A 27388-nucleotide genomic window follows, 5' to 3' on the forward strand; every position below is an offset into this window, starting at 1 on the left:
AAAGCTGCACACTGCCTGACAGAGGCACTTTTGAATTGTCAGCCATTTTATTGAGTTACTACGAACCAACAGGTAAAGACAACAACTAATAGAGGCATCGATGTGCAGAACTTGTCAATCTGTACCGTCACAGACCAGTGTGACAATTTAACTACGCAAATAATACTATGAACAGTTCATCTGCATTCACAAAACATACAAAATACAGCTCTTGCACTGAAAACATACAGTAGCGTTACACGAAGAGGAAGAATGTATAAAGATTAAAAGCTCCAGAGTTTGAGCTTTTGATTGATAAGGGTGTCATTGAAAATGCAAAACACAGCATCCAAAATATATTCATGAGCAAATCAAGGACAAAAAATGCTTCATTAGTTCACAAGCTTCAAAATGGCGGACCAAACCATTTAAACCATCACATCTAATTGAATTCCTCAAAAGAATTGTTCATTCCGTTACTGCCGGTTAAAACAAATGAAATAAAGAGACCATATCGTGAGGTAATTCTGCATTTACATTTTCAGAAAACAAAGAGAAAAGATCCTTGTTGGATACATTATGTAATTAGTATTCAAATTTTTGTGGCACTGCATTTTGTCCTAAAGTGAACATAGAGGAAACTAACCAAAGGAGGTTTATTCTGAACTGATGATACTTTTGTGAAGAACAATAAGCTGTGATCTAGGCTAGCACCTAACTGTTTTGGCAAGCAAAAAGTACAAAGAGCAGTCAAAAATAGATTTTAAGCACAGGAACACTTAAGGGGGATAGAAATAGAAATCAGAAGTGATTGTGTATAATATAATGCACTTCATAAATCAAGTTTCTGTACATTTTTCATTTGAAATATATCTCTATATATTTAGTGAAAAAAAAGCCATAAAAATGAGTGCTATGCCACTTTCTGTAGAAAAAATGCGTAGCAAAAGACAATACAGATTAATAACCACCATTTAGAAATTGATTGAAACATCAACCGTTATGAAATCACATCGATATTGTGGCTTAATAATAATCTACTCTAAATTCCAATGAGAGTGTTGAGTGTTTAACCCGCCAGAGAAATGGACCTACAGTAACATGTGCCCTGTGTGAAGTGGTGGTTACTGGTTACAAACCATTGTAGTCCTGTGCAAGAGGATGGGAGCAGGGTCAAGAGTTGAACGTTCCTGGTATAACAGCGATGGTCAATGGGCGATTGGTGATTGGTCATCCTGAGGGCTGGAGGAGGCCAGTAGTAGTCCTGCTGGATCCATAGTGCCAAGCTCCAGAGACTCAGTGTTCATCCTAAATGGCACACTATTCGCTATATATCGCACTACTTTTGACCAGGTTCTTGCAAAAACTAGTGCACTACTACGTAGGGAATAGGATACCATTTCAGATGTAGATGGTCTCAGATCAAATGGCATAGTCCCCCTGTCCTACAGGGCTGAAGGCAGAGCTGCGTAACGTATCTAGGCTGTTGACCAGAATGAGCGTTCCGGTGAGGTGCTTCCAGCGCTTGGTTATGGGATTCTTCATCCGGTCCAGGCCCAGGTGCAGCTCCTGGATCACGTCCCGGTAGCTGTCCCCGATTTGAGCCGCCCAGGTCAGCAGGAAGTCATAGGCTGGCTTCCACATTGACTGTCAACATGGGATCAATCAATCAAATGGACTGTTATAGAACACCCGATCAATCGATCAATCCAATGTACTTATAAAACCCTTCAAGATCAACAAAAGGGACAGAGAATCATTCCAAATGCTTCTAAGGTCAAGTCTAACTGGCTGATATAAGAGGGCATTGCACCCAAGAAACTGATAGCAGGGTTAGCATTTTCTCACGTCCATTTTGTTACAGGTCTGAGGCAGTCGATACCGGTCAAACTCAGTAAACGTTACAGTATCTTCGAAGTAATGGGCTGATAATCTCACCTCGTTGTCCACCAGGCCGTTCTTGTCCCTGTGCGGAGCATCGTATTGCTCCATCTGCTGCTTGTTCACCCGAGCCAGCTTCTCCGCCAGCTCCCTCCAGCGCGGGGCCACCTCCACGGCCGTGGTCAGCAGGACAAAGTCCATGATCAGCCTGGCCACCAGACCCTGGCAGTCCATCTTCAACAGGGCCTAGAGGAAAAGGCCACACAGAGACAACTTGATTTACTAAGTCAAGCTTTTTAGTCCTCCTGGAGCATAGGTCGTCGACGGAAGACAACATTTAGCTACGACACAATAGTTCAACAACACACCCCAAGGACCAGCAATGACACACCATTATGTCACATAGTGTTCACCATTAAAGGGGTGTGTAGACATGACTCTCTAGACATAGTGAATGGAGTGGGGAGGAACAGCATTAGGGGACCAGGGTATTATCTTGATACAATACATGTGCGTCTCTAACGACGGCTACATTATCCCTCCCTATTCTCTAACAAAGCCTGCTGTGAAGTCTGAGGGTGAATTATAGCATGATTCAGAAGAGCCTCTCTAGGTCTTACCACACAAACGGACATATGTGTTGAACAAGAATAAAACCAGGAGGCCAGGGAAAATACACTAGTAATCCCCTCCTCTCTCTACCAGAAACACCACAGACGAACAGGGGATGAAAGAACGAGAGACTGTAAATCAAGTCTATCGGGATCCCACGAGGAGGTGGGCTGCCATACCGCATGTCTACACTGTGTAGGCTACAACCCAGGAGGGCTATAGAATATCAAAGGATAATGGAAAGTACGACACAGTAAAGAGAACATGTTTTATGTACAGGAACTCATGTTTAGAAGTCTGAGCCAGCCAGTTAAGAGACTGAGCCTGCCAATAAGAGACTGCATATTTTTTCACCACTATATCTTACAACACCGTTAATACATAACCGTTTTTTTCCACTTCAAAGTCTCTTTGGAGAGTTAGCCTGCAACTTGACAGGATCTGCCGAGGCAGGCATACGATCTATATTTTGCACAATACTGTATCTAAATAGAAGAGCCGGCATGTGTTTGCTTTGCAGAAAGAGAATGAGGCATGTGGAGCGTTGAACCACTCAAATCCATATGTTGGTCTGTCAAACTGGGAGCTGAGTGACTGGGAGCTGAGTGACTGGGAGCTGAGTGACTGGGAGCTGAGTGACTGGGAGCTGACTGACTGCTGCATCCCAAATGGCACCCTATTCCCCCTATCGGTGTTCCTCAACTCCAGTCCTCCAGTACCCCCAACAGTATATATTTATGTTGTAGCCCCGGCCTCATTTAGGGCTTGAATCGGGTGTGCTTGTCTAGGGTTATAATAAAAACAAGTTATGTTGGGGTACTCGAGGACTTGAGTTGGGAAACACTGCTCTGTATAGTCCCCTATGGGCTGTGGTCAAAAGTAGGGCACTAAATAGGGAATAGGGTGCTACCGGGACACATCCACTGTCTTCAAAGCATTTCAGTGCTATTCCAGTCACCTCGACCACCTGGCCTGACTCTGAACAGCACTGTTTTAATGAGCTGGCCTCTGTCCTGCGCTGACTGCTGTATCAGGACTCACATTTCTGTCAAAGTGACTAAAATAGGACTGCAGCATAACGTCCACCGTCACCACCATCTGTCCGGCTACTGGGCCGGCTTCTACCGCCATCTGCCAACAATGCCAACTGAGTCAACTGTGAGTGACACAATGGAGTGGCTCAGTTCAGTCACAGACCTAATGCTGTGTCATTCACAACATCTGGCACCGGTCTGGCAGGGCCAAGGAGTCAACATGGTAGCGTAGTTACTAGGGTGAGTCCCAAATGGCACCCTATACCATATATCAGGGGTATTCAACTCTTACCCTACGAGGTTCGGAGCCTACTGGTTTTCTGCTCTACCTGATAATGAATTGCACACACCTGGTGTCCCAGATCTAAATCAGTTCCTGATTAGAGGGGAGCAATTTTTTTTAAATGGTGTGGAACTGGCTTCGAGGTCCAGAGTTGAGTTTGAGGGCCCTATATAGTGCACTACTTTTGACCAGACCCCTATGGAGTGCCATTTGGAGTGCAACTCTAGTTACCATGTCACAGTTATGTCACAGACAGCCTTCAACCAGCAGGAAGATTAGTTGAATCACTGTCTCTTAAAACCTCTTAACTCAACACCAATCCTCTTAATCCTTCCATCACTTCCTGTCATGGAAACCTCAAACCAAATGACATGTCATTTTCCCATACAGTGCTGAGGAGTTGGCTCATGTATTCCATGGCAGCAGATAAACAATGCTTAAATGCCGCTTAAGTTGTATCCCATAGCAAGAGCAAACCAAAAACTTTATGACAATGTACTATGGTTCATGCAGAACTCTTTCATGAAACCAATAGCTCATAATGTCATGTTCCATTGTCTTTATCTTCAGACAGGTACTGTATAAAAAGGAATCCAGCTCTTTTGAATGACCTCCTGCACAGTTCAGTGAGTGATCTCATTTATTTTTCAAACATTCCAGAGTGCAATGGATCCTTATAAAACCTTCCAATTCCAAAAGGCCTCATGCTAGTCACGGTTACTTCTCGTTTCAACTCTTAATCTAAACCTATGATAAAACTACGTAACTCGCAGAAATCTTCTGAAGTGTATCCTGTGTGTGTGTGTACATGCCTGCGCACACACACACTCAGACAGTTCCCCATCCAATCAGAGAACGGCACCTGAATGCCAGCGGGAGGCAGGCTAAAGAAAATGAGGAGGCTTTAGGGACGTCCTTCGAAACTGTGTGTGTGGGTGTGGAGGCTTACTCCTTCTCTGACTTGATCCACATGTCCACTGGGGGAAAGCCCTGACAGACATGACTGACAGCTCAAATTTACCATGTGCCTCAGAGCTCTCAGAGGCAGTTATCTCTCTAAGCGTCATTCCAAATGAGCCTGTCTGGCTCTTCTCCCTGCATTTAAAAGGCAGGGAAAGGAGCGTATACACACACACACACACACACACAAGCGCCAAATGCATGCGCGCACACACACACACACACACACACACACACACACACACACAGTGTCCCTGAGACTAACAGCAGGGGAGGGGAGAGAGGAGAGGGGAGAACACAGTAACAAGGACTCAACCTACTCATTAAAGTCAACCTGGGACTTTATATGTGAGGAAAAAGTTTCTACATCAGCAGTCTATAAACTCTCTCTGTAGTTTGAAATAGGGAAAGTAGGCCCAACGGTGACTTTCAGTCATTATATTTAATGGTGCGTACAGTACATAGGATGATGGCAGTAGTGACTAAAATCATTGCCGTATCTATTTGTCAAAAGTGTCTGTGCAAAGTCAGTGTCTTACTACACACACAATTTATTAAATGTATTTATTGTTGAATTTTGTATTTATTTATTACATTTTTCATGTTTAAAGATTTATTACATTTCATATTTAAAGTTTATTTTAAATTCAAATGGTCAAAAATAAATAAAAAATAGCTTCTTAGCAAAGAGCAATTTATCAAGCAAGAATTTTGCTTGGACTGAAATACCCGGGTCTTAATATGACACCCGGTGTAAATAAAGGTTAAAGAAAGAAATAAATACCAGGGAGGTGTCTTAGTACTCTGTGGAATCTGCAGGTGTCTCTCTCTGTCTATCTGGTTGGCCGTTGGGATCAATTTCAGTGATGAGCAGTGGGGTGGCATTTCAATTGTCTGCTACCTGAGCAACACCATCCATCACTTTGAGAATTCTTAGTGGTGTCAGGTTGCATAAATCTATGTTTTGTTCATAAAAAGTGCATATTTTAGCTATAAATCTGTTTTACATTGATGCTACCCAAAAATGCTAACACATAGCTAGAGTCTGAATCCAGCCGGGAGTAGCCAGAGAAAATACATACACCAACGTCGGCTACTAATTACACCTCATAAAACATTTCAGAAAAACATATGGTGGATAACTAATGAAAGACAGATATCTTGTGAATACAGACAACATTTCCGATTTTTGAAGTGTTTTACAGCGAAAACACAATATATCGTTATATTAGCTAACATCATAAGCTAGCATAAGGCAGCATTGATTCTAGTCAAGCGCTAGCCTAGCATAGTTAGCAGCGTTAGCATTCAACAGTTCGACATATATATGAAAAAGCATCCCAAATTGGGTCTTATCTTTCTTGGTACTCCATCAGAATGTTGTAACGGGGTCCAATGTCCAGTAGAGTCTTTAGTTGGGTTCCAGAACGAAGGATTCCCCTCTTTGGTTAGCTAGCACGGTAGCATTGCTGCGCCAGAAAGCGTTTCTTCAAAAAATTCTTCCGTCGTTTCACATCTAAAGTCCAGAATAAATTGCAATAATATAATTAAAGTATATTGAAAAAACAACCTTTAGGATGATTTTGTGACATGTAGCAAATAATATCGTAGTCAGGCATCATATTCAAAGTTACCTACCTTGTTCCAGAAGCCGAGATCAAATTATCCTTCGCGCCCGGATTTTTATTTTAACTGCGCATGTCTCACAAGAAGTTCTGTTATTCAGTCCAGGGACGAGATATTCGACCCCTTTCAATTCTCACTTCCGCATTACAGTCTAAGGTACGCCTCTGACGTGTCCCTATGGTCCTAAGTCAAATGGCCTTTTATAGAGAAGGTCTTAAAGAGACACATCGCATTTTGGGAAACTCAATTCGGCTGGGAAAATGGCTGTAAAAATATTTCTGTTCGACTTAGAGAAACAATTCAAACCTTTTTAGAAACTACAGACTGTTATCTATCCAACAGTAGTAAATATATGCATATTGGAAAATAAAAAGTTTCTTAGGAGGCCGTTTGAAAATGTGCACACATTTTCCAGTTTTTTCAATATTCAGCGTGCAGCCATAACAGGTTTAAGCGACTTTTATATAATAATCAGCTACACTATATATACCAAACTATGTGGACACCCCTTCATATTTGTGGATTCGGCTATTTCAGCCACACCCGTTGCTGAGAGGTGTATAAAATCGAGCACACAGCCATGCAATCTCCATAGACAAACATTGTCAGTAGAATGGCCCGTACTGAAGAGCTCAGTGACTTTCAATGTGGCCTCGTCATAGGATGTCACCTTTCCAATAAGTCCGTTTGTCAAATTTCTGCCCTGCTGGAGCTGTCCACGTCAACTGTAGGTGCTGTTATTGTGAAGGGGATACGTCTACGAGCAACAACGGCTCAGCCGCGAAGTGGTAGGCCACACAAGCTCACAGAATGGGACCTCCGAGTCCTGAAGCGGGTAGTGCGTAAAAATCTGTCCTCGGTTAAAACACTCACTACCAAGTTCCAAACTGCCTCTGGAAGCAACGTCAGCACAAGAGCTGTTCGTCGGGAGCTTCATGAAATAGGTTTCCTGGGCCGAGCAGCCGCACACAAGCCTAAGATCACCAGTGGTGTAAAGTGTGGTGCCTAAGATCACGAGTGGTGTAAAGCTCGCCGCCATGCTTCACCATCTGGCAGTCCAACGGGCAAATCTGGGTTTGGCGGATGCCAGGAGAACACTACCTGCCCGAGTGCATAGTGCCAACTATAAAGTTTGGTGGAGGAGGAATAATGTTCTGCGGCTGTTTTTCATGGTTCAGGCTAGGCCATTTAGTTCAATTGAAAGGAAATCTTAACGCTACAGCATACAATGACATTGTAGATGATTCTGTGCTTCCAACTTTGTGGCAACAGTTTTGGGGAAGCCCCTTTCCTGTTTCAGCATGACAATGCCCCCGTGCTCAAAGCGAAGTCCACATAAATGCTTTGTTGAGATCAGTGTGGAAGAACTTGACTGGCCGGCACAGAGCCCTGACCTCCTTCCCATCGAACACCTTTGGGATGAATTGGAACGTTAACTGCGAGCCAGGCCTAATCGCCCAACATCAGTGCCCGACCTCAATAATGTTCTTGTGGCTAAATGGAAGCAAGTCCCCGCAGCAATGTACCAACATCAGGTGGAAAGCCTTCGCAGATGAGTGGAGGCTGTTATAGCAGCAAAGGGGGGGGGGGGGGGGGGGGGGCGAGGGGGGGCGGGGACCAACTCCATATTAATGCCCCTGATTTTGGAATGAGATGTTTGACGAGCAGGAGTCCTCATATTTTTGGTCAAGTAGTGTATTTTTTGTTGTTGTGTTAATTCAGACAACCATGGTTAGGTCATATGCTTATGTTCTATCTAACAATGCCTACTAACTGAGCTTTAAAGCTTCTTAGTTTCGTTTTTGCACAAACCTTTTGATTAACAGTTTTAGTCCACATAATGAATGAATTACTACTGTGTGAGATTAAGGTCACCAAAATGGCAAATTACTCAATTTGAGGAAAGGCTACAGAACCACAGAATGACCACGGAACAACAGAAATACCACAGAACTCTCACTAGACTCTCACCATAGACTCTCACTATAATGACATAAAGGGCTGCAATATTGTCAAACCTTTATACAACCATCTCCCGCACACAAACCTATATACAGATCCCATATCTTAATTTGAGCCAGTTTCACACCGCAGATAAATAATCTTGTAGCAACAGGAAATGTGAATTGTTCTGTGGAATATAATTAATGGAAAAAATGTATAGCGGTTGATACATTTTTTGGTTAGGGCAAATCAAGGAAATGACTAACTTTTTAAACCTTGAATACATTACACGTTTGCATTTCTTCTTGCTGTGCGGGAAAAGTCCTGCAACAACAGGATGATCAAAGTAAGACGCAGCATATGTAGACTACAGCACAGCAATATCAATGGTCCTCAAGATCCTGCTCTAATGTACAGTATTTCATTGATCAATATGGACCAACAGTTGTGTCACTGATGTTATATCTGGTGTGTCTTGGCCTGTTTCTACTGTGGCTAGAAGGCTACCGGGACTGGCTGGAATGAAAAGATTGGACATGGATCTATTTCAGGGACCGTCTCCAGGACACCATTAGCAGAGTTGCCAACAACCAGATGCCTCCAGGTTTCAGGGATACAGCTCATTCAACCATTCAACTTCCTCTTCCATTGAAAACCAGATGTGGGAACTCCACTCAGGTGTTTTCTTTTATGCCCGCTATGTTAGGTTACTCCCAGGCTAGGGGGCACAGTAAACAGATCTGTGTGTCCACCATAAATAATGTGTATGTGTGTGTGTGTGTGAGGAGGGGTAGTATGAGGGCTTTCAGCATGGATCATTGTTATCTGAGACCAATCCATCCTCATCCCTTTGTCTACTGTATGTACAATAGCTAGCAGTGGCAATATTTGCGCAAACCTAAACGCCTAACATCAGCTTATCATGCCTGCTGGCAGAAAAAATGGTTGCTTGTTTGAATTCTAGCCTGCCTTTGATCAAAATACCATTGAAAGGCATAAACAACTGTTATATTTCATACCAAAATAAACGTATACATGCTTGCTCCGACTGATAAGAGGTTTACATAAGCAAGCATTGTGAAAAAGACATCAACCTCACTTTCCCAGGCAGATCCAATTTCGCCACAGATCCAAATTCAAACAACTGTTGCCTGTTTGTGACTGTTGCAATGCGGGGTATAGTTACATTACCAAGCACTTCTGTCTGAAACTTGAAAAGGGTGACTGGAGAGGAAGTGAGAGGCATGTTGAGTCAACACTTTTTGTCACAACAGCAACCCTGCCTGCTTTGAGGAGAATCTCTCAGGATATTGTCGTCGCTGTTTGTCTCAGTCTCGGAGTTGCACTGAAGGAGGTGACGTAGCTGTGTTTTTGTGCATTGTAAGTCACAACACACGTATTCTCCCAACAAGTGGGCCTACTCCTAAGGCACTCTAAGGCGACGAGGAAAACTTCTTACCACACGTGACTGAATAACCTGAGTACAGTAACATATCAGCCCCCCCCCCCATCTTACAGTACATCACAGCCCACTGCCTCTGACAGAATGGAAACACCATGTCAACATCTGCTGCTGATGGAAAATAGGGAATAAACACAGAGACGCTACCTATTTCCAGAGAAAGTGGAATTTCCTATTTCTTTCGCTTTTGATACGGTTTCTGTATTGAACCGCACCTTTGAATAGCTTCTACAGCCTAAGAGGTACAACGTGCACGACGAGCGGTTTCCAAACACACATACGCACGCGTCAGAGAGAGAGACAGAGAGACAAACACACACACGGACGTACTGTCATGAGTTCCTTCTGGAAGGTCTTCCGCTCCTTGATGTCCATGTTAGTGCAGTCCTCCTTGAGCTTCTCCAGAACCGACGCAACCTTCTCAGGCTCGTTGTCCAGTTCAGTCCGACAGAAACAAGACAAAGGTAAGTTCCCATATCCCAGTGCGTCTGCAAAGGCCTTCCAGTTCCCTATATTTTCCATGAGTACCGTCCTCACAGAGGCGTAGATGTATGTGAGAAATTTGCAAGGCTTCAGAATCTGCTCCACTAGCATGGTCGTCGTGAGGTCCGGACCACAGAAATAAATAGGCTTGACTTTCCCCAAAACCAGAACGTTTTTTGTGTGAACAAGACCGGTCTTTCCCTGATAATATCCAATATACCACTCTTTGGTCCACAGTTGTCCTCGTAGTTTGATTTTCTCCTCGCTCAGCAAGGCGATCACATCTCCCTTCTTGTATTCCAACAGGTATGTGCTCTTGTTTTGCCTGATCACAGATTTGAGCAACTTGCCAAACTTCAGGTTGGTGATGCAGCGCTCCTGAAACTGTGGATATTTGGCAGTGATGGCCAGAGGTGACAGAAGAATCTTACCCACCACCTCTTTCTTCTTCAGGAACCTCCTGTGGCCGGTGTTCCGCGCTCCACTCTTCGGAGGCGGTTGCGGTGTTTGGACGCAGAACTGAGCCAGGATACAGTCCAGGCCGTCTTTGACCTGGACCTGCAAGGTGAAGTCTGATATGTCCTCAGGGTTGTTGGATGTGATCATGTAAATGAGTCGGCTAACCTTCCCCAGTTTGACCTGGAAGGCCCGAATAATCCTGGCTTGCTCATTAGCCTTGATCATATAGTTAGACATGTTGGAGTATAGGCCAACCTGAAGGTCCTGGGGCCGTCCCAGGACAAACTGATGCTTCCCCCACAGCGTGAGCGCCACTGGAGGGGCGGAGTGGGCCTGCTTCCTCACCTCACTCACCAGTAGGGTATTAGGGGCACAGTCATGCCCAAATAGGGCCACGACCGTCTTGAACGAAGGATGGATGTGCTTGGGCCCATAGACACCCAGGGTGACTTTCTTCAACACATTGTCCCATACAGTTGTATTAAGGTTGATGTGCTGGGCCTGCACCACTACCACCACGTACATACACGGCTCCAAGTTATCCAACTGGACTTGTACTGTGTCCTTGTATAGGTAAGCATGTGGGATGATTATATAGGGTCCCTCCTTGCAGTCACTCCGGACGCAGAGCACCTCAGCTACCTGACCACTGTCTTTCTTCACCGTCACGGACACAGTCATCTCCAGAGTGATGAATGACTTGGTCTCCATGTTGGACAGTTTGATTTCCACCACTGGGCTGACTGTGGAGCAGTGGTCATTGTTCAGCTCCAGTGGAGGGTCCAGTAGGGCCTTCATGGAGATCTGCTGGGTGTCTCCAGGAACAACGTGTCCCTCAGGGACATGGATGCTGATCTGGGTGTCTGGGAGCTGAACAGCCCCTCCACGACTGTCTAGTTTACAGACAATGTTGGTCTCCACCGGCTGAGTCTGTCCCCAACCAGGGCTCTGCCCCAGAGAGTCCAGGTCATGGCAAGATCTGGCCAGCTTCCGATGGTTTAGCCACGCAGTCCTGAAGTCCTCCCTGCTCTGAAACTGCTCTGGCGAGGGAGCCTTGAGGCCGGTGAAGAACCCGGAAGAAGGCAAGGGGGGGTTGGATTGCGTCTGTAGGATGGACAACTCCGATAAACTGTACGATCGCTTGCTCCTGAAGAATGGGTTATCCCTTCGCAGTGTCTGTAAAACCTGTAAGTCCTGGTTGGGGCTGGTGGCTGTCATCATGTCAAATATGTTGCAGCTACTAAAGCCATTGATCATGGTGGTGCTGGAGGTAGAGTTAGGTTCCGAAGGGGAGACTGGGGAGGCCAGGGAGTCAAAGACGAACAGGTCCGTGGACCTTCCCCTCTCATTACAGTTCTGGTCCAGAGAACCATGTAGATGAGCACTGTTGATGAAGGGGTTGGTGGAGGAGGTATGGAGGGAGAATGGGTTGCTGTTAAAATAAGGCGAATAAGGAGTGGTCTTAACGGACACCTCTGTCCACTCCCCTAGGAGATCCAGCTCCTTAGCCCCTTCCTCTGTACACTCCCCTAGATTGTCTATCATGCCACTATCGCTGAGCGATGAGTTCCTACAGTTGATGGGCTGGACGTATGCTGAGGGGATGTAGCCCATCTCTGTGTTGTTGTGGGCATACCACCACTCTCCACCCGACGTGTCCATCACATAAAGCCGGTCACCTTTGGAAAACTTTAACGTGGTAAAGCTAGATGGGCAGTAATCCTTGATGGCGACTACTTCACGAGCAGTTACAAAGGAAGCTGAATTGTCCAGCCGTAAGGCACTGGAAGAAGGCACTGCATGAAAAGAAAAGGAAGATCAGAAATTCACATAAGCATCCTCAATTCATCCTCAATTTGCATTCAAATCAATATATCTTTAAATGGCTGAATAACTCTCTGGTACATTAGTCAGTATTGAATCCTCACCTTTGACATCTGTGAGGCTAGCCTCAGAGAGCCCTTCATTGAGATCAATGAGCGTGCCCTCCGATTTGCAGCGAGGGAGAACATGGTTACTGTTGGTCACTCTGATGATCCGGTGGGCCGCCATTTTGGTGCGAATTGCCCGAGTTGCAGTCGCACTACTACTCTTCCATTTCTCCAATTATGATATTCAGTCCTTGGCAGCTCTCCATTGTATCTAGACTAAAGGAAACAAAAATGAGAGCACCTTCATTAGCTGTGATTGAGCCCTTCCTGTAAGAGCCATAAATGATTCAATCATCAACATTTACAACATGGTTTGATTTAGTAGGAAGTGGGGACAGTCTTGGCTAGGGACAAAAAAGGAATAGATTCCAGCAGATGCCAAATAATATCCTGTGAAGAGAATAAACATTTTGAGCAGTGAACCCTGCCATGGGACAGTTTAACATCTCATGACACTCATATCCCACTGGGCACACACTGGTTGAGTCAACATTATTTCAAAGTCATTTCAATGAAATTACATTGAACTAATGTGGAATAGACGTTGAATTGACGTCTGTGCCCAATCGGTCTTCTGCTATCTTAACACCTTTCCAATTACTTCACAGTCATAGGTGTCCTCAATATGCCTGCATTTGCTCATTCTGTGTTCTGTATCGCAGTGCGCAGTTGAAGATGATAATTGCATATTTTCCATCTCATTCTGTTGCTTTGCAAAGCATAACGCCTCAGGGAGGGACACTGAATCACATGGGGGATAGATATACAGGAAATCATGGGACATTCCCTTCTTAAACCCTCTCAGATATACAATGTTCAGTAATAATGTAAGCGCAGACTAGATAGGTTCCTTCCTTGACATAGCTATTGTCTTGACAATAATTTGGACATGTCTTAATGTAATGTGACTTTATATCACATGTAACATTTGAAATGTATGCAATGTGTATAGAGCAAGCAAATATCACACAGCTTCCCCTATTTACAACAAACTAGCTCAAAGACCTCTCTCGTGATTTCACATTTAGCTCATCCATCATTCAAAACACTGTGAGTTGAGCTCAGGACGAGAGTCCTTTTTATATGATCGAGACCATATTCTTGATTCCAGCATTTTCTCTCGCACAGGAAGCAGGAGGGTTAGCGAGCTACACTACACCTCAGTGCAGTGAACCATACAGCCCTGGCCTAAAAGCTCAAAGGTTTTGTTCTGAGACACTAAAGTCCCCAGAGATGTCAGGGAGAGATTTCACGCCCACTCTCAAGCCTTGATGAAAATATGTGGCTCGACGTCACCTGTTTGTTTCTCCTTCCCCTTGCTAGGGAGCTAGCTAGGCTCGGGGGACAGTGACAGTTCATTGATGTGAGGATCAATAATGCTCGACTGACAAAAAGACTGTCATCCACTTTGATGCAACACCCAGGTCAGATTGCTAGTCGATGTTCCACACAAAGATAAATAGCAGACGCTGGCTGCGAGATCCTTTCTGAGACGAATCCACAGACACCAAAGCCAGACATGATGAATTGGAACCAGAAGCCACTTGTCACTGAGTCTCCGAAGATGCTTTCCATAGTTCACGGGAAAGTTTGACATCTATATTTCAATCTTACTTCAATGTGCGTAAGATCGAGATCTCTCTAGATGCTTTCAATCTTCAATTCAGTTCCTGGCTGTGCAGCATTAGCCAAACTTTCCCCACCAAGCTAATTACGTTGTCAAAAGTAAGGCTGTTAATCACGATACAAAATGTAATCAAATATCATAATTATTTATGAGACACACCGAGTGTTCCCGTCGATACATTCTGAAAGGCCTCATTTCCATCAATACATTTTGGAAAGTCCTAATCTAATCTAGCCGACAAAGTGGAAGGGGGTATATTGTTTCAGCAAACCGTTCCGTAAACACACGCGAGGGAGACTTTAACAGGCTTAATTAAATCCACAGCAATTTTCTCTAATCCCTGATCGACTTGCTACTTTTTAATTACCTTTTCCCGAGTATGTTCTCAAAGATTCTCTGTCCCCGATTTTTTTTTATAGCAATATCATTAAGCATATGCCTACAACTTTGGCTCCTAGAAATATTTGTGGTCATTATAGGAGTGAGAAGCCTGCCGAAAAGACACAGTCTATGTAAAAACAACCAGGCCTTCTCAATAACAGTAACAGCACACACAATTTCAAACGATGTGTAACAACTGTTTATAACTCATCTATAAACAAACACGAACGGTTTCTAAACTCTATATAACCTAATTTAGCATTTTGTAAGTATACCTTCACCTTAAATGTAAAGTGTTACCTGATTGTCTTACACGATGTTGACTGATTCATGCCAATGTCATTATTCTGTCCTGCTTCACTGACAAGCGAATTACTTTGTCAAAAGTAAGGCTGTTAATCCCTATACAAAAAGTTATCAAACATCCGAATGATTTATGAGACTCTTAGACGATGTGAATGATGAGTCTGTAGGTTCCTTTCATTTGAGACCAAGGAACGCTAATTGTTGAAGGAAATCAGAATTGGGTTTAGTTCCTAACCGAGGGATGAGCGTATACTGCAGTAAAACAGCAAGGACTTATACTTCATTCACCATTAGACCTTAGTCAGCATAGACCACAGTTCTAACGTGAAAACCAACAGTACCATGTTATTGATATCCATCCCAAGACTTTGGTGTAGAGAAGTTCTCTGCACAAGAAGACAGAGTGATGGTAGTCAACCGCTAAATCATTTGCATTCATTCGCATTAGTTCATTAATTAATTGGTGTTAAAGCATCCATTATCTCCCTGGAAACAACTAATAAGAGAACTATAGGAGTTTGATATTGAAGTCATGCCTAAGGCGAGGGAAGGATAAATGAGCTCTTAAAGAAAGGAGCCTTCCAGGAAGCTCAAACACAGATTATTACATTTATTTCCAACACAGTGACACAACATCATAATTAACTAAAGTTGTTTCTCAGCTAATGGAACTAAGTGGAGCTATCTGACACTAATGGGCTTCAGACTGTTTCACTTGGTGTTTGTGTGTGTGTGTGTGTGTGTGTGTGTGTGTGTGTGTGTGTGTGTGTGTGTGTGTGTGTGTGTGTGTGTGTGTGTGTGTGTGTGTGTGTGTGTGTGTGTGTGTGTGTGTGTGTGTGTGTGTGTGAGAGAGAGAGAGAGCATGAGCAAGAATGAGAGAGAGAGAATGAGCAAGAGAGAGAGCAATAGAGAGAGAGAATGAGCAAGAGCGCGAGCAAGAGAGAGAGAATGAGCAAGAGAGCGAGAGAGAGAATGAGCAAGCGAGCAAGAGAGAGAGAGCAAGAGAGCGCGAGAATGAGCAGGAAAGAGAAATAATGAGCCAGAGAGCGAGAACAAGAGAGCGAGCAAGAGAGTGAGATAATGAGTGAGAGAGAGAGAGAATGCGCAAGAGAGCGAGCGAGAGAAAGAATGAGCAAGAGAGCGAGCAAGAGAGAGAATGAGCAAGAGAGCGAGAGAATGAGCAAGAGAGTGAGAGCGAGCAAGAGAGAGAAAGAAAGAATGAGTGAGAGAGAATGAGTAAGAGAGCGAGTGAATGAGCAAGAGCAAGAGGGAGAGAATGAGCAAGAAAGAGAGGGAGAGAATGAGCAAGAGAGAGAGAGAATGAGCAAGAGAGCAACCAAGAGAGAGAGAGAATGAGCAAGAGAGCAAGAGAGCGAGAAAGAGCAAGAAAGCGAGAGAGAAAGAGAGAACGAGCAGTTAGAGCCTGTGAGTAAGCATTTCACTGTAAGGTCTACACCTGTTGTATTCAGCGCACGTGACAAATAAACTTTGATTTGATTTGAGAGAGCAAGAGAGAGCAAGAGAATGAGCAAGAGAGAGCGAGAGAACGAGCAAAAGAGCGAGAGCAAGAGCAAGAGAGTGAGAGATGAGCAAGAGAGCGAGAGAACGAGCAAGAGAGGGCAAGAGAACGAGCAAGAGAGCGAGAGAACAAGCAAGAGAGAGTGAGAGAATGAGCAAGAGAGAGAGTGAGCAAGAGAGAGAATGAGCAAGAGAGCGAGAAAACAAGCAAGAGAGCGCAAGAGAGAGCGAGCGAGAGAACGAGCAACAGAGCGAGAGAACGAGCAAGAGCAAGAGAGTGAGAGAATGAGCGAGAGTAAGAGCAAGAGAGCAAGAGAATGAGATAGAGAGAGAATGAGCAAGAGAGCGAGAGAATGAGCAAGAGAAAGAATGAGCAAGAGAGAGAGTGAGCAAGAGAGAGAGAGAATGAGCAAGAGAGCAAGAGCAAGAAATCGAGAGAATGAGGAAGAGAGCGAGAGAATGAGCAAGAGAGAGAGAATGAGGAAGCGAGAGGATGAAGAAGAAAGAGAGAGAGTGAGAAAGAGGGAAAGAGAATGAGCAAGAGAGCGAGAGCGAGAATGAGCAAGAGAGAGAGAGCATGAGAGCGAGCAAGAGAGAGAATGAGCAAGAGAGCGAGCAAGAGAGAGAGAGAGAGAATGAGCAAGAGAGAGAGAGAATGAGCAAGAGAACGAGAGCGAGAGTGAGCAAGAGAGAGAGAGAACTAGCAAGAGAGAGCGAGAGAACGAGCAAGAGAGAGCGAGAGAACGAGCAAGAGAGAGCAAGAGGGAGTGAGAGAACGAGATAGAGAGCGAGAGATCAAGCAAGCGTGAGAGCAAGAGAGAGCGAGAGAAAGAGCATGAGCAAAAGAGAGAGCAAGAGTGAGTGAGAACTAGCAAGAGAGCGAGAGAATGAGCGAGAGAACGAGCGAGAGAATGAGCAAGAGAGCGAGCGAGAGAGAATGAGCAAGAGAGCGAGCAAGAAAGAGAAAATGAGCAAGAGAGCAAGAGAGCGAGAAAGAGCAAGAGAGCGAGAGAACGAGCAAGAGAGCGAGAGAACGAGCAAGAGAGTGAGAGAACGAGCAAGAGAGCGAGAGAACGAGCAAGAGAGTGAGAGAACGAGCAAGAGAGCGAGATAACGAGCAAGAGAGAGAGAAAGAACGAGCAAGAGAGAGCGAGAGAGCGCGCAAGAGAGATAGAATGAGCAAGAGAGCGAGAGCAAGAGAGAGAATGAGCAAGAGAGAGAATGAGCAAGAGAGTGAGAGCAAGAGAGCAAGAAAGCGAGAGCAAGAGAGCGAGAGAGAGAATGAGAAAGAGAGAGTGAGCAAGAGAGAGAGTGAGCAAGAGAGAGAATGAGCAAGAGAGTGAGAGAGAGAGAGAGCAAGAGAGCATGAGCAAGAGAGCGAGCAAGAGAGAGAATGAGCAAGAGAGCGAGCAAGAGAGAGAGAGAGAGAATGAGCAAGAGAGAGAGAGAATGAGCAAGAGAACGAGAGCGAGAGTGAGCAAGAGAGAGAGAGAACTAGCAAGAGAGAGCGAGAGAACGAGCAAGAGAGAGCGAGAGAACGAGCAAGAGAGAGCAAGAGGGAGTGAGAGAACGAGATAGAGAGCGAGAGATCAAGCAAGCGTGAGAGCAAGAGAGAGCGAGAGAAAGAGCATGAGCAAAAGAGAGAGCAAGAGTGAGTGAGAACTAGCAAGAGAGCGAGAGAATGAGCGAGAGAACGAGCGAGAGAATGAGCAAGAGAGCGAGCGAGAGAGAATGAGCAAGAGAGCGAGCAAGAAAGAGAAAATGAGCAAGAGAGCAAGAGAGCGAGAAAGAGCAAGAGAGCGAGAGAACGAGCAAGAGAGCGAGAGAACGAGCAAGAGAGTGAGAGAACGAGCAAGAGAGCGAGAGAACGAGCAAGAGAGTGAGAGAACGAGCAAGAGAGCGAGATAACGAGCAAGAGAGAGAGAAAGAACGAGCAAGAGAGAGCGAGAGAGCGCGCAAGAGAGATAGAATGAGCAAGAGAGCGAGAGCAAGAGAGAGAATGAGCAAGAGAGAGAATGAGCAAGAGAGTGAGAGCAAGAGAGCAAGAAAGCGAGAGCAAGAGAGCGAGAGAGAGAATGAGAAAGAGAGAGTGAGCAAGAGAGAGAGTGAGCAAGAGAGAGAATGAGCAAGAGAGTGAGAGAGAGAGAGAATGAGCAAGAGAGCACGAGAGAGAGAGAGAATGAGCAAGAAAGCGAGAGAATGAGGAAGAGAGCGAGAGCAAGAGAGCGAGAGAATGAACAAGAGAGAGGGCGAGAGAATGAGTAAGAGAGAGAGTGAGCAAGAGAGAGTGAGAGAAAGAGCAAGAGAGCAAGAGCAAGAAAGCGAGAGAATGAGGAAGAGAGCAAGAGAATGTGCAAGAGAGAGAGAATGAGCAAGAGAGCAAGAGCAAGAAAGCAGGAGGATGAGGAAGAAAGAGAGAGCGAGAGCATGAGAGCGAGCAAGCGAGAGCGAGAGAATGAGCAAGAGAGCGAGAGCAAGAGAGCGAGCAAGAGATAGAGAATGAGCAAGAGAGAGAGAGCTAGAGAGCGAGCAAGAGAGAGAGAGAATGAGCAAGAGAGAGAGAGCAAGAGAGCGAGAAAGAGGGAAAGAAAATGAGCAAGAGAGCGAGAGCAAAAGAGCGAGAACGAGCAAGAGAGAATGAGTAAGACAGCAAGAGAGAGCGAGAGAACGAGCAAGAGAGCAAGAGCAAGAAAGCAAGAGGATGAGGAAGAAAGAGAGAGCGAGAGCATGAGAGCGAGCAAGCGAGAGCGAGAGAATGAGCAAGAGAGCGATAGAGCGAGAGAGACTGAGAGCGAGCGAGAGAACGAGCAAGAGAGCGAGCAAGAGAAAAAGAGAACGAGCAAGAGAGCGAGAGAACAAGAGAGAGGGAGAGAGCAAGCAAGAGAGCGAGAGAACAAGCAAAAGAGAGAGCAAGAGAGCGAGAGAACGAGCAAGAGGGCGAAAGAACGAGCAAGAGAACGAGCATCAGAGAGTGAGAGAACGAGCAAGAGAGAGAGAATGTGCAAGAGAGAGCGAGTGAAAGCGAGAAAACGAGCAAAAGAGCAAGAGAACGAGCAAGAGAGAACGAGCAAGAGAGCGAGAGCAAGAGAGCGAGCAAGAGAGAGAGAGAGAATGAGCAAGAGAGCGAGAAAGAAGGGAAAGAAAATGAGCAAGGGAGGGAGAGCAAGAGAGCGAGAAAGAGAGAGAGAATGAGCAAGAGAGCGTGAGCATGAGAGCGAGCAAGAGAGAGAGAGAATGAGCAAGAGCACGAGCAAGAGAGAGAGAATGAGCAAGAGAACGAGAGCAAGAGAGTGAGCAAGAGAGAGAGAGAACGAGAGAGAGAGTGAGAGAATGAGCAAGAGAGCAAGAGAGAACGAGCAAGAGAGAGCAAAAGAAAGCGAGAGAGCGAGAGAACAAGCAAGAGAGAGAGCGAGAGAACGAGCAAGAGAGAGCGAGAGAACGAGCAAGAGAGAGCAAGAGAGTGTGAGAGAACGAGCAAGAGAGCGAGAGATTGAGCAAGCGTGAGAGCAAGAGAGAGCGAGAGAAAGAGCAAAAGAGCAAGAGAATGAGCAAAAGAGAGAGCAAGAGTGAGTGAGAACTAGCAAGAGAGCGAGAGAACAAGCGAGAGAATGAGCAAGAGAGCGAGAGAACGAGCAAGAGAGAGAGAGAGAACGAGCAAGAGAATGAGCAAGAGAATGAGCAAGAGAGCGAGAAAGAATGAGCAAGACGCGAGAATGAGCAAGAGAGCGAGAAAGAGCAAGAGAGCGAGAAAGAGCAAGAGTGAGAAAGAGGAAGAGAACGAGAGAATGAGCAAGAGAGCGAGATAACGAGCAAGAGAGAGCAAAAGAACGAGCGAGAGCGAGCAAGAAAACGAGCAAGAGAGCGAGAGCAAGAGAGTGAGAGCAAGAGAGCGAGAGCAAGAGAGATAGAGCAAGAGAGAGAATGAGCAAGAGGGAGAATGAGCAAGAGGGAGAATGAGCAAGAGGGAGAATGAGCAAGAGAGTGAGCAAGAGAGAGAGTGAGCAAGAGAGTGAGAGAGAGAGAGAGAATGAGCAAGAGAGCGAGAGAGAATGAGCAAGAGCAAGAAAGCGAGAGGATGAGGAAGAAAGAGAGCGAGAGCATGAGAGCGAGCAAGCAAGAGCGAGAGAATGAGCAAGAGAGAGAGAGCAAGAGAGCGAGCAGGAGAGAGAGAATGACCAAGAGAGAGAGCAAGCGAGCAAGAAAGAGGGAAAGAGAATGAGCAAGAGCAAGAGAGCGAGAAAGAGAGAGAGAGAATGAGCAAGAGAGCGAGCAAGAGAGAGAGAATGAGCAAGAGCGAGAAAATGAGCAAGAGAACGAGAGCAAGAGAGAGAGAGAGAACGAGCAAGAGAAAGCGAGAGTGCGAGAGAACGAGCAAGGGAGCAAGAGAGAGCAAGAGAGAGTGAGAGAACGAGCAAGAGAGAGCAAGAGTGAGCAAAAGAGCAAGAGAATGAGCAAAAGAGAGCAAGAATGAGTGAGAACTAGCATGAGAGTGAGAGAATGAGCGAGAGAACGAGCTAGAGAATGAGCAAGAGAGCGAGAGAATGAGCAAGAGAGAGAGAATGAGCAAGAGCGCGAGAGCGAAAAAGAGAACGAGAGAGAATGAGTAAGAGAGCGAGCAAGAGAGAGAGAGCGAGCAAGAGAGAGAGAGCGAGCAAGAGAGCGAGAGAATGAGCAAGAGAGCGAGATAACGAGCAACAGAGAGCAAAAGAACGAGCAAGGGAGAGCATGAGAACGAGCAAGAGAGCCAGAGAACGAGCAAGAGAGAGTGAGAGCGAGCGAGAGAACGAGCAAGAGAGCAAGCAAGAAAAAAGAGAACGAGCAAGAGAGCGAGAGAAAGAGCAAGAGAGCAAGAGTGAGCGAGAGAACAAGCAAGAGAGAGAGCAAGAGAGCGAGAGAACGAGCAAGAGCGAGAGAGTGAGAGAACGAGCAAGAGAGTGAGAGAACGAGCAAGAGAGAAAGGGAGAGCGAGAGAACGAGCAAGAGCGAGAGAGAGCAAGAGTGAGTGAGAGAACGAGCAAGAGAGCGAGAGAACGAGCAAGAGTGAGAGCGAGCGAGAGAACGAGCAAGAGAGCAAGCAAGAGAAAAAGAGAACGAGCAAGAGAGCGAGAGAAAGAGCAAGAGAGCAAGAGAGAGCGAGAGAACAAGCAAGAGAGAGAGCAAGAGAGCGAGAGAACGAGCAAGAGAGAGAGAGTGAGGGAACGAGCAAGAGAGAGTGAGAGAACGAGCAAGAGAGAAAGAGAGAGAGAGAGAATGAGCAAGAGCGAGAGAGAGCAAGAGTGAGCGAGATAACGAGAGAACGAGCAAGAGAGAGCAAGAGATAGCGAGAGAATGAGAAAGAGAGCGAGAGAACGAGCAAGAGAGCGAGAGAGAGAACGAGCAAGAGAGTGAGAGAGAGTGAGAAAGAGCAAGAGAGCGAGCAAGAGTTAGCGACAGAATGAGCAAGAGAGAGCGAGAGAATGAGCAAGAGAGAGTGAGAAAATGAGCAAGAGAGAGTGAGAAAATGAGCAAGAGAGAGTGAGAGAATGAGCAAGAGAGAGTGAGAAAATGAGCAAGAGAGAGTGAGAAAAGGAGCAAGAGAGCAAGAGTGAGAGAGAGAGAAAGAGTGTAGCATATGTGTGTGTATGCAGGCTGTATTATCTAAGGCTTATATCTCACGAGAATACACTAGATAAATATAAATAAATTCTTCCCTAACTCTGCATTTGATGTCTCTCCTCATAACATAGGTGCTAGGTGTTTTATCAAAACGATTAGTAAGCGAGGTATGTTGTGTTGAGCGCAACCATTAATTATGAAATGGAAAGTTGGAAAATGATGACATTGTTATTTTTCAGCCTTAGCTTAGCTAGCTCTACACCCCTTGAGGGAAAAAGGCTTCCAGCATTACCAAAACCACCAGATGAACAAAACCGATTTCAGAGGCACTTTTGTTCCGATATTTTGAGATGTGTATGGTTGCCAGCCCAATATTCTCCTATCGGGTATGTGACTTCTAAAATTGATTTGAACCGCAATGTGTGTGTGTGTGTGTGTGCTTGCGTGTATGCGTATGCTTTGTGTGTGTGCAAATGTTCCACATTGTGATTGATCACACACTCTCATTGCTCTTGTTCCTCCATATTTGAAGTCAGTCCTCTGGCGCAGCCAGGCCTCGTCAATATGATGCCTGCCACTGAAGAGGAGCAGGGTTAAAGAGAGGTTGACTGGTGAGTGACCCAGCCAGCATGACAGAGACGGAAACCTCATCATTATACTGTACTGCACCGGACAAACTAGCAGAGAAGGGAGACAAGACTCCAAGGAAACTACAATGAGACAGTAATAGGTAATAGTAATGAATGAATAGCTGTTTGTGCCCCTCCCAAACCTCTCCCTCCATTATCTTTTACTCTGTGGACCAAACATTGAAAATCATGTAGATGTGTATTAAGAGGTTATTGTGCTATAGCTTGGTAAATAATAATTAGGGATGGGGGAAAAAAATCTATGCAGTTACATATCGGGATATTATTTATATCGTATGGTATTGTTTGGACAATATCGCAATACAATTTTTGCGCTCGTTGGCTGTACCTGTCCTGCACCCAAAAAAAGATTTTATTCATAGCTCGTTCTCCATCTTCTTTTTAAACAGGAAGAACATTTTGTTTTCAGCACTTTTATTGTCATGACAGATCAAAAGTTGTTTTCTCATGGCTCTCTCTCCCTCTGCAACAGACATATGTTTGGAACATCGAGTCGCAATAAAATCATAGTATCAAATCACAATTCATATAGAATCGCAATACATATAAGAATCACAATACATATAGAATCGCAATACATATAGAATCGCAATACATATAGAATCGCAATACATATAGAATCGCAATACATATAGAATCACAATACATATAGAATCACAATTCATATAGAATCACAATTCATATAGAATCACAATACATATAGAATCACAATTCATATAGAATCACAATACATATAGAATCACAATTCATATAGAATCACGATTCATATAGAATCACAATACATGTAACGGCAGTCTATTTCGTCCTACTCATCGGACGAGGAGAGGCGAGAAGGATCGGAGGACCAATGTACAGCGTGGTAAGTTTCCATGATTTAATAACATGTAAACAAATATACAAAATAACAAAACAAACTAACCGTCACAGTCCTGTGTGGCACAAACACTGACACAGAAAACAACCACCCACAAATCCCCAACACAAAACAAGCCACCTATATATGATTCTCAATCAGGGACAACGATTGACAGCTGCCTCTGATTGAGAACCATATTAGGCTGAACACAGAAACAGACAAACTAGACACACAACATAGAATGCCCACCCAGCTCACGTCCTGACCAACACTAAAACAAGCACAACACATAAGAACTCTGGTCAGGACGTTACAATACATATCTTGTCGGCACCAAAGTATTCTGTTAATATCATATTGTGAGGTCCCAAGCCTCTCCCAGCCCTAATAATACAAATATATCTTGGTCCTGTTTCACACATGTACAAGTATGTATTATACACATGCAACATTTTATTTTTTGCATCTCTCAACTCCCCCTGAGAGTGGGGTCACAGCCAGGGTCAGCCATTATCAACAGCCCCTGAAACAATTAGGATTAAGTGCATTGCTCAAGGGAACATCAACAGATGTTTCACCTTGGGCATTCAAACTAGCTACCTTTCGGTTACCAGCCAAACGCTCTAACCGCTAGGCTACTTGCAGCCTTTAATGGGGAGGCTGGATTGAGGGTATTGAAGACTACGACACTGTTTGCTCTTTAAAGCTCTGAGAAGGCAGGTGAAAAAGTGAAGAAGAGGAGAGGAGGAAGATCATTTGAATGTTAAAATCACCTATATTGGGAGGTCAAACTCCCTACTGACTGTTCCAATGTATTTATTGTTACGGGCTAGGATATATTGTCATACCATGTCCCTGAGAGTAGCAAAACGAGACCTGACCAAGGCACCTTTCACCCTCTCATACAGGAATAACCCCAGTGTATGTATTTTGTTCTGAAAAGTTCTGTCCAGACCCGGGTCATTCTGAGTGAGCAGTTTTAGCTCAATAGAGTTTATATCCTGCTCAAGTGCTCTGACAGTTTCTGTTTACATACATACTATACGTAAATCAACGAGGGGCTACGAGTTCTATGGAAAATAATAACCAACGTGGAAGGTGTTTTCCACGACGCGCTTGGAAGTTGCATTATATTCCAGACAACGCTAAAAATGTGTTCATCTGTGGGTACAAATGTACTCAACATCCACTGAAATAGCTAGCAAGTTTACTAGATAGCTATAGTCGTTGTTTTGGTAACCAAACAAATAGACTTGCGAGAAAAACGATATTAAGCTTTTTCTGTCTTATTACTTCTGAAACCAAAACCCTCTTATTCCTCTTTCTCCCCCCATTAATTAAGAAGAAGAAGAGAAGAAAACAGGAAGTAAGAGATGCAGTGAAGAAGAGAAGAAGAGATGAGGACAAGACGAGAGGAAATGCTTCAACTCTTAATGATCGGCTATGAAAAGCCAACTGACATTTATTCCTGATTATTATTTGACCATGCTTGTCACTTATGAACATTTTGAACATCTTGGTCATGTTCTGTTATAATCTCCACCCGGCACAGCCAGAAGAGGACTGGCCACCCCTCATAGCCTGGTTCCTCTCTAGGTTTCTTCCTAGGTTTTGGCCTTTCTAGGGAGTTTTTTCTAGCCACCGTGCTTCTACACCTGCATTGCTTGCTGTTTGGGGTTTTAGGCTGGGTTTCTGTACAGCACTTCGAGATATTAGCTGATGTACGAAGGGCTATATAAAATAAACTTGATTTGATTTGATTCTCTGATGGGAAACAGACCAACAGGCAGGTCTCCGGTCTCCTACAGTAGAGTACCTCTCAGCTCACATTCCTGCTGAATCCCCCAACCCTCTGGCTTAAATCATCTCAACCAGGAAATGAAATGGTGTCTGATGTCACAGAGCAAGACGGCAGAGCTAAGCTGCACACTGTAGCATTCAACTGCCTTTAATAAAGTCATGAGAGTCAAGAAAGGTGCAGTTACTACGTTTATTGTGATAATTTATTTTTGCACCCGTCACAGGTTTCTCAACAAAGATTTTGAATCGCTTTGACATAATGGGGTGCAAGATATTTCATTTTCATGTAATAATAACTATGCTTGGGAAGGACCGGCAGATGACAGTCTGATACATTCATTTGAGTCAAAGGCCCACAATGTTGAGTGACAGCAGTAAAGGGTAAGCGTGACGGGCATGTCAAATGGGAGCGAGCGCTGCATGTTCTCCAACACCTCCTGAGCCTTTGGTTGGATCCCTAATGGCACCCTATTCCCAATGAAGTGCACAGTCAAAAGTAGTGCACTATATAGGGAATAGGGTGCTATTTGGGATGCGTCCCTTGTGAATAAGGTCATCTGATAAGCCTAAAATCCTCTCACTACCCAGGCAGGCAGCTACCCACGTCCCCGTCTCAGTCCCAAGCCCTGATCCACTTCTAATGCAGTCTGGGAGAAAGGCAATAAGGGTCTCCCAAGACCAACAACAATGCTGTTCTGCTGCCACACACACAAAACACACACACACACACACACAATAACATACAATAACACACACACAAACGCACACACTATGAATATGTAATTACCAAAATAATACTGAAGACAAATGGCCTGGCTTCAAAACCATTTTCTGTCAAACAAATAAAAAACGGTATTAAATGACTCCAATTAGCGTAGCCCTTTCCTGCAGTCAAATGACCAGTGGCACAAGGGGGGAAACGTTATAAATAATTTTCATAATTAATTAAAAAAATAATAATAATAACAGCCTGAAATCTGGCATTTCTATGTCAAACGGTTTTGTTATATTCCAGTCTTCTGTGATGTATATAAAGTGTAATATTGGGATGCAAAATCAAAATTCAACACCTTTCAACTATATATCTGACATGGTACAGGTGTCTTCTTTTTTTAAAGCCCATAACCATGTGTGTGAGGTGTACACTTCTGTTTCAAAGTAGATGTGTTCAAGACTACCGAGAATCACTCTGTGACCCTGATTTAGCCCACTGCAGTAAAGGGTTAATGAATGTTATAAGATGGAATATCTCATCATTCATTACTTTCTATTTCTCCTTGAATTGAATGAGTGTTATTTCGGAGCATATCCCTTCATTATTACAACAAACATGATACATGTTCTGCTAATAAAGAATGGAGGAAGAGGAGAACATGTAACAAGAGAAAGATGAGTATGATGATGGTGATGGTATATATTTGTATACTATGTTATAGTAGTGATATTATGAAGGTGATGTTGCGATGATGCTGCTGATGAAAATGTATTATTTGGTAACACTCCAAACATTACAGGGAGCCCCATATTGTTTCACAGCATGAGCTCTTGCGGTAGAAGCTACACATGGTCAACGGTGAAGTATGAGGTGTCAGTTAAGACTATTTGCGATATTCAAACAACAGTTTCATAAAATGCTATTCAGCAGTATGGTAAATACTTCTAAATTAATTGCACATGAATACAACCATTTACACATCATGTAATGGATACGACAAGTAAGGCATGACTTCAGAAAGTATTGGAAACCCAATACGATGAATTGTGTGCTTCATCAATTAATGGATTATCATACATAGACCCTACTGTATCTTGGCATCTCTCTCGTTTAACGAAACGCAAAATAGTTTAGAAGCTTGACATACCTTACAAGGGCTTGTGAACACCTAATCAAAATGTTGAAAACCTAATCAAAATGTTGACTACGTCCCAAAACGTAACCGAAACTTCGGAACGGGCTTCGGACGTTGCTCTTTTACAGCTCACTTACATGAGTGCTCGTTC

At 44.4% G+C, this 27388-nt stretch overlaps 1 protein-coding gene across 1 annotated transcript; it reads right to left on the minus strand.

Annotated features, from left to right (window-relative positions):
• On the minus strand, window positions 1-27388 carry LOC129859553 (SH3 domain-binding protein 4-A-like). Its single transcript, XM_055929446.1, has 5 exons — window positions 27250-27388; window positions 12652-12870; window positions 10112-12519; window positions 1918-2106; window positions 1-1626 (listed from the first exon to the last, which is right to left on the minus strand). The coding sequence occupies exons 2-5, from the start codon at window positions 12773-12775 to the stop codon at window positions 1402-1404; spliced, it is 2946 nt and encodes a 981-aa protein (XP_055785421.1). The 5' UTR covers window positions 12776-12870; window positions 27250-27388; the 3' UTR covers window positions 1-1401.

This window comes from Salvelinus fontinalis, chromosome 7, assembly GCF_029448725.1.
Source record: "Salvelinus fontinalis isolate EN_2023a chromosome 7, ASM2944872v1, whole genome shotgun sequence".
Lineage (NCBI taxonomy): Eukaryota > Metazoa > Chordata > Actinopteri > Salmoniformes > Salmonidae > Salvelinus > Salvelinus fontinalis.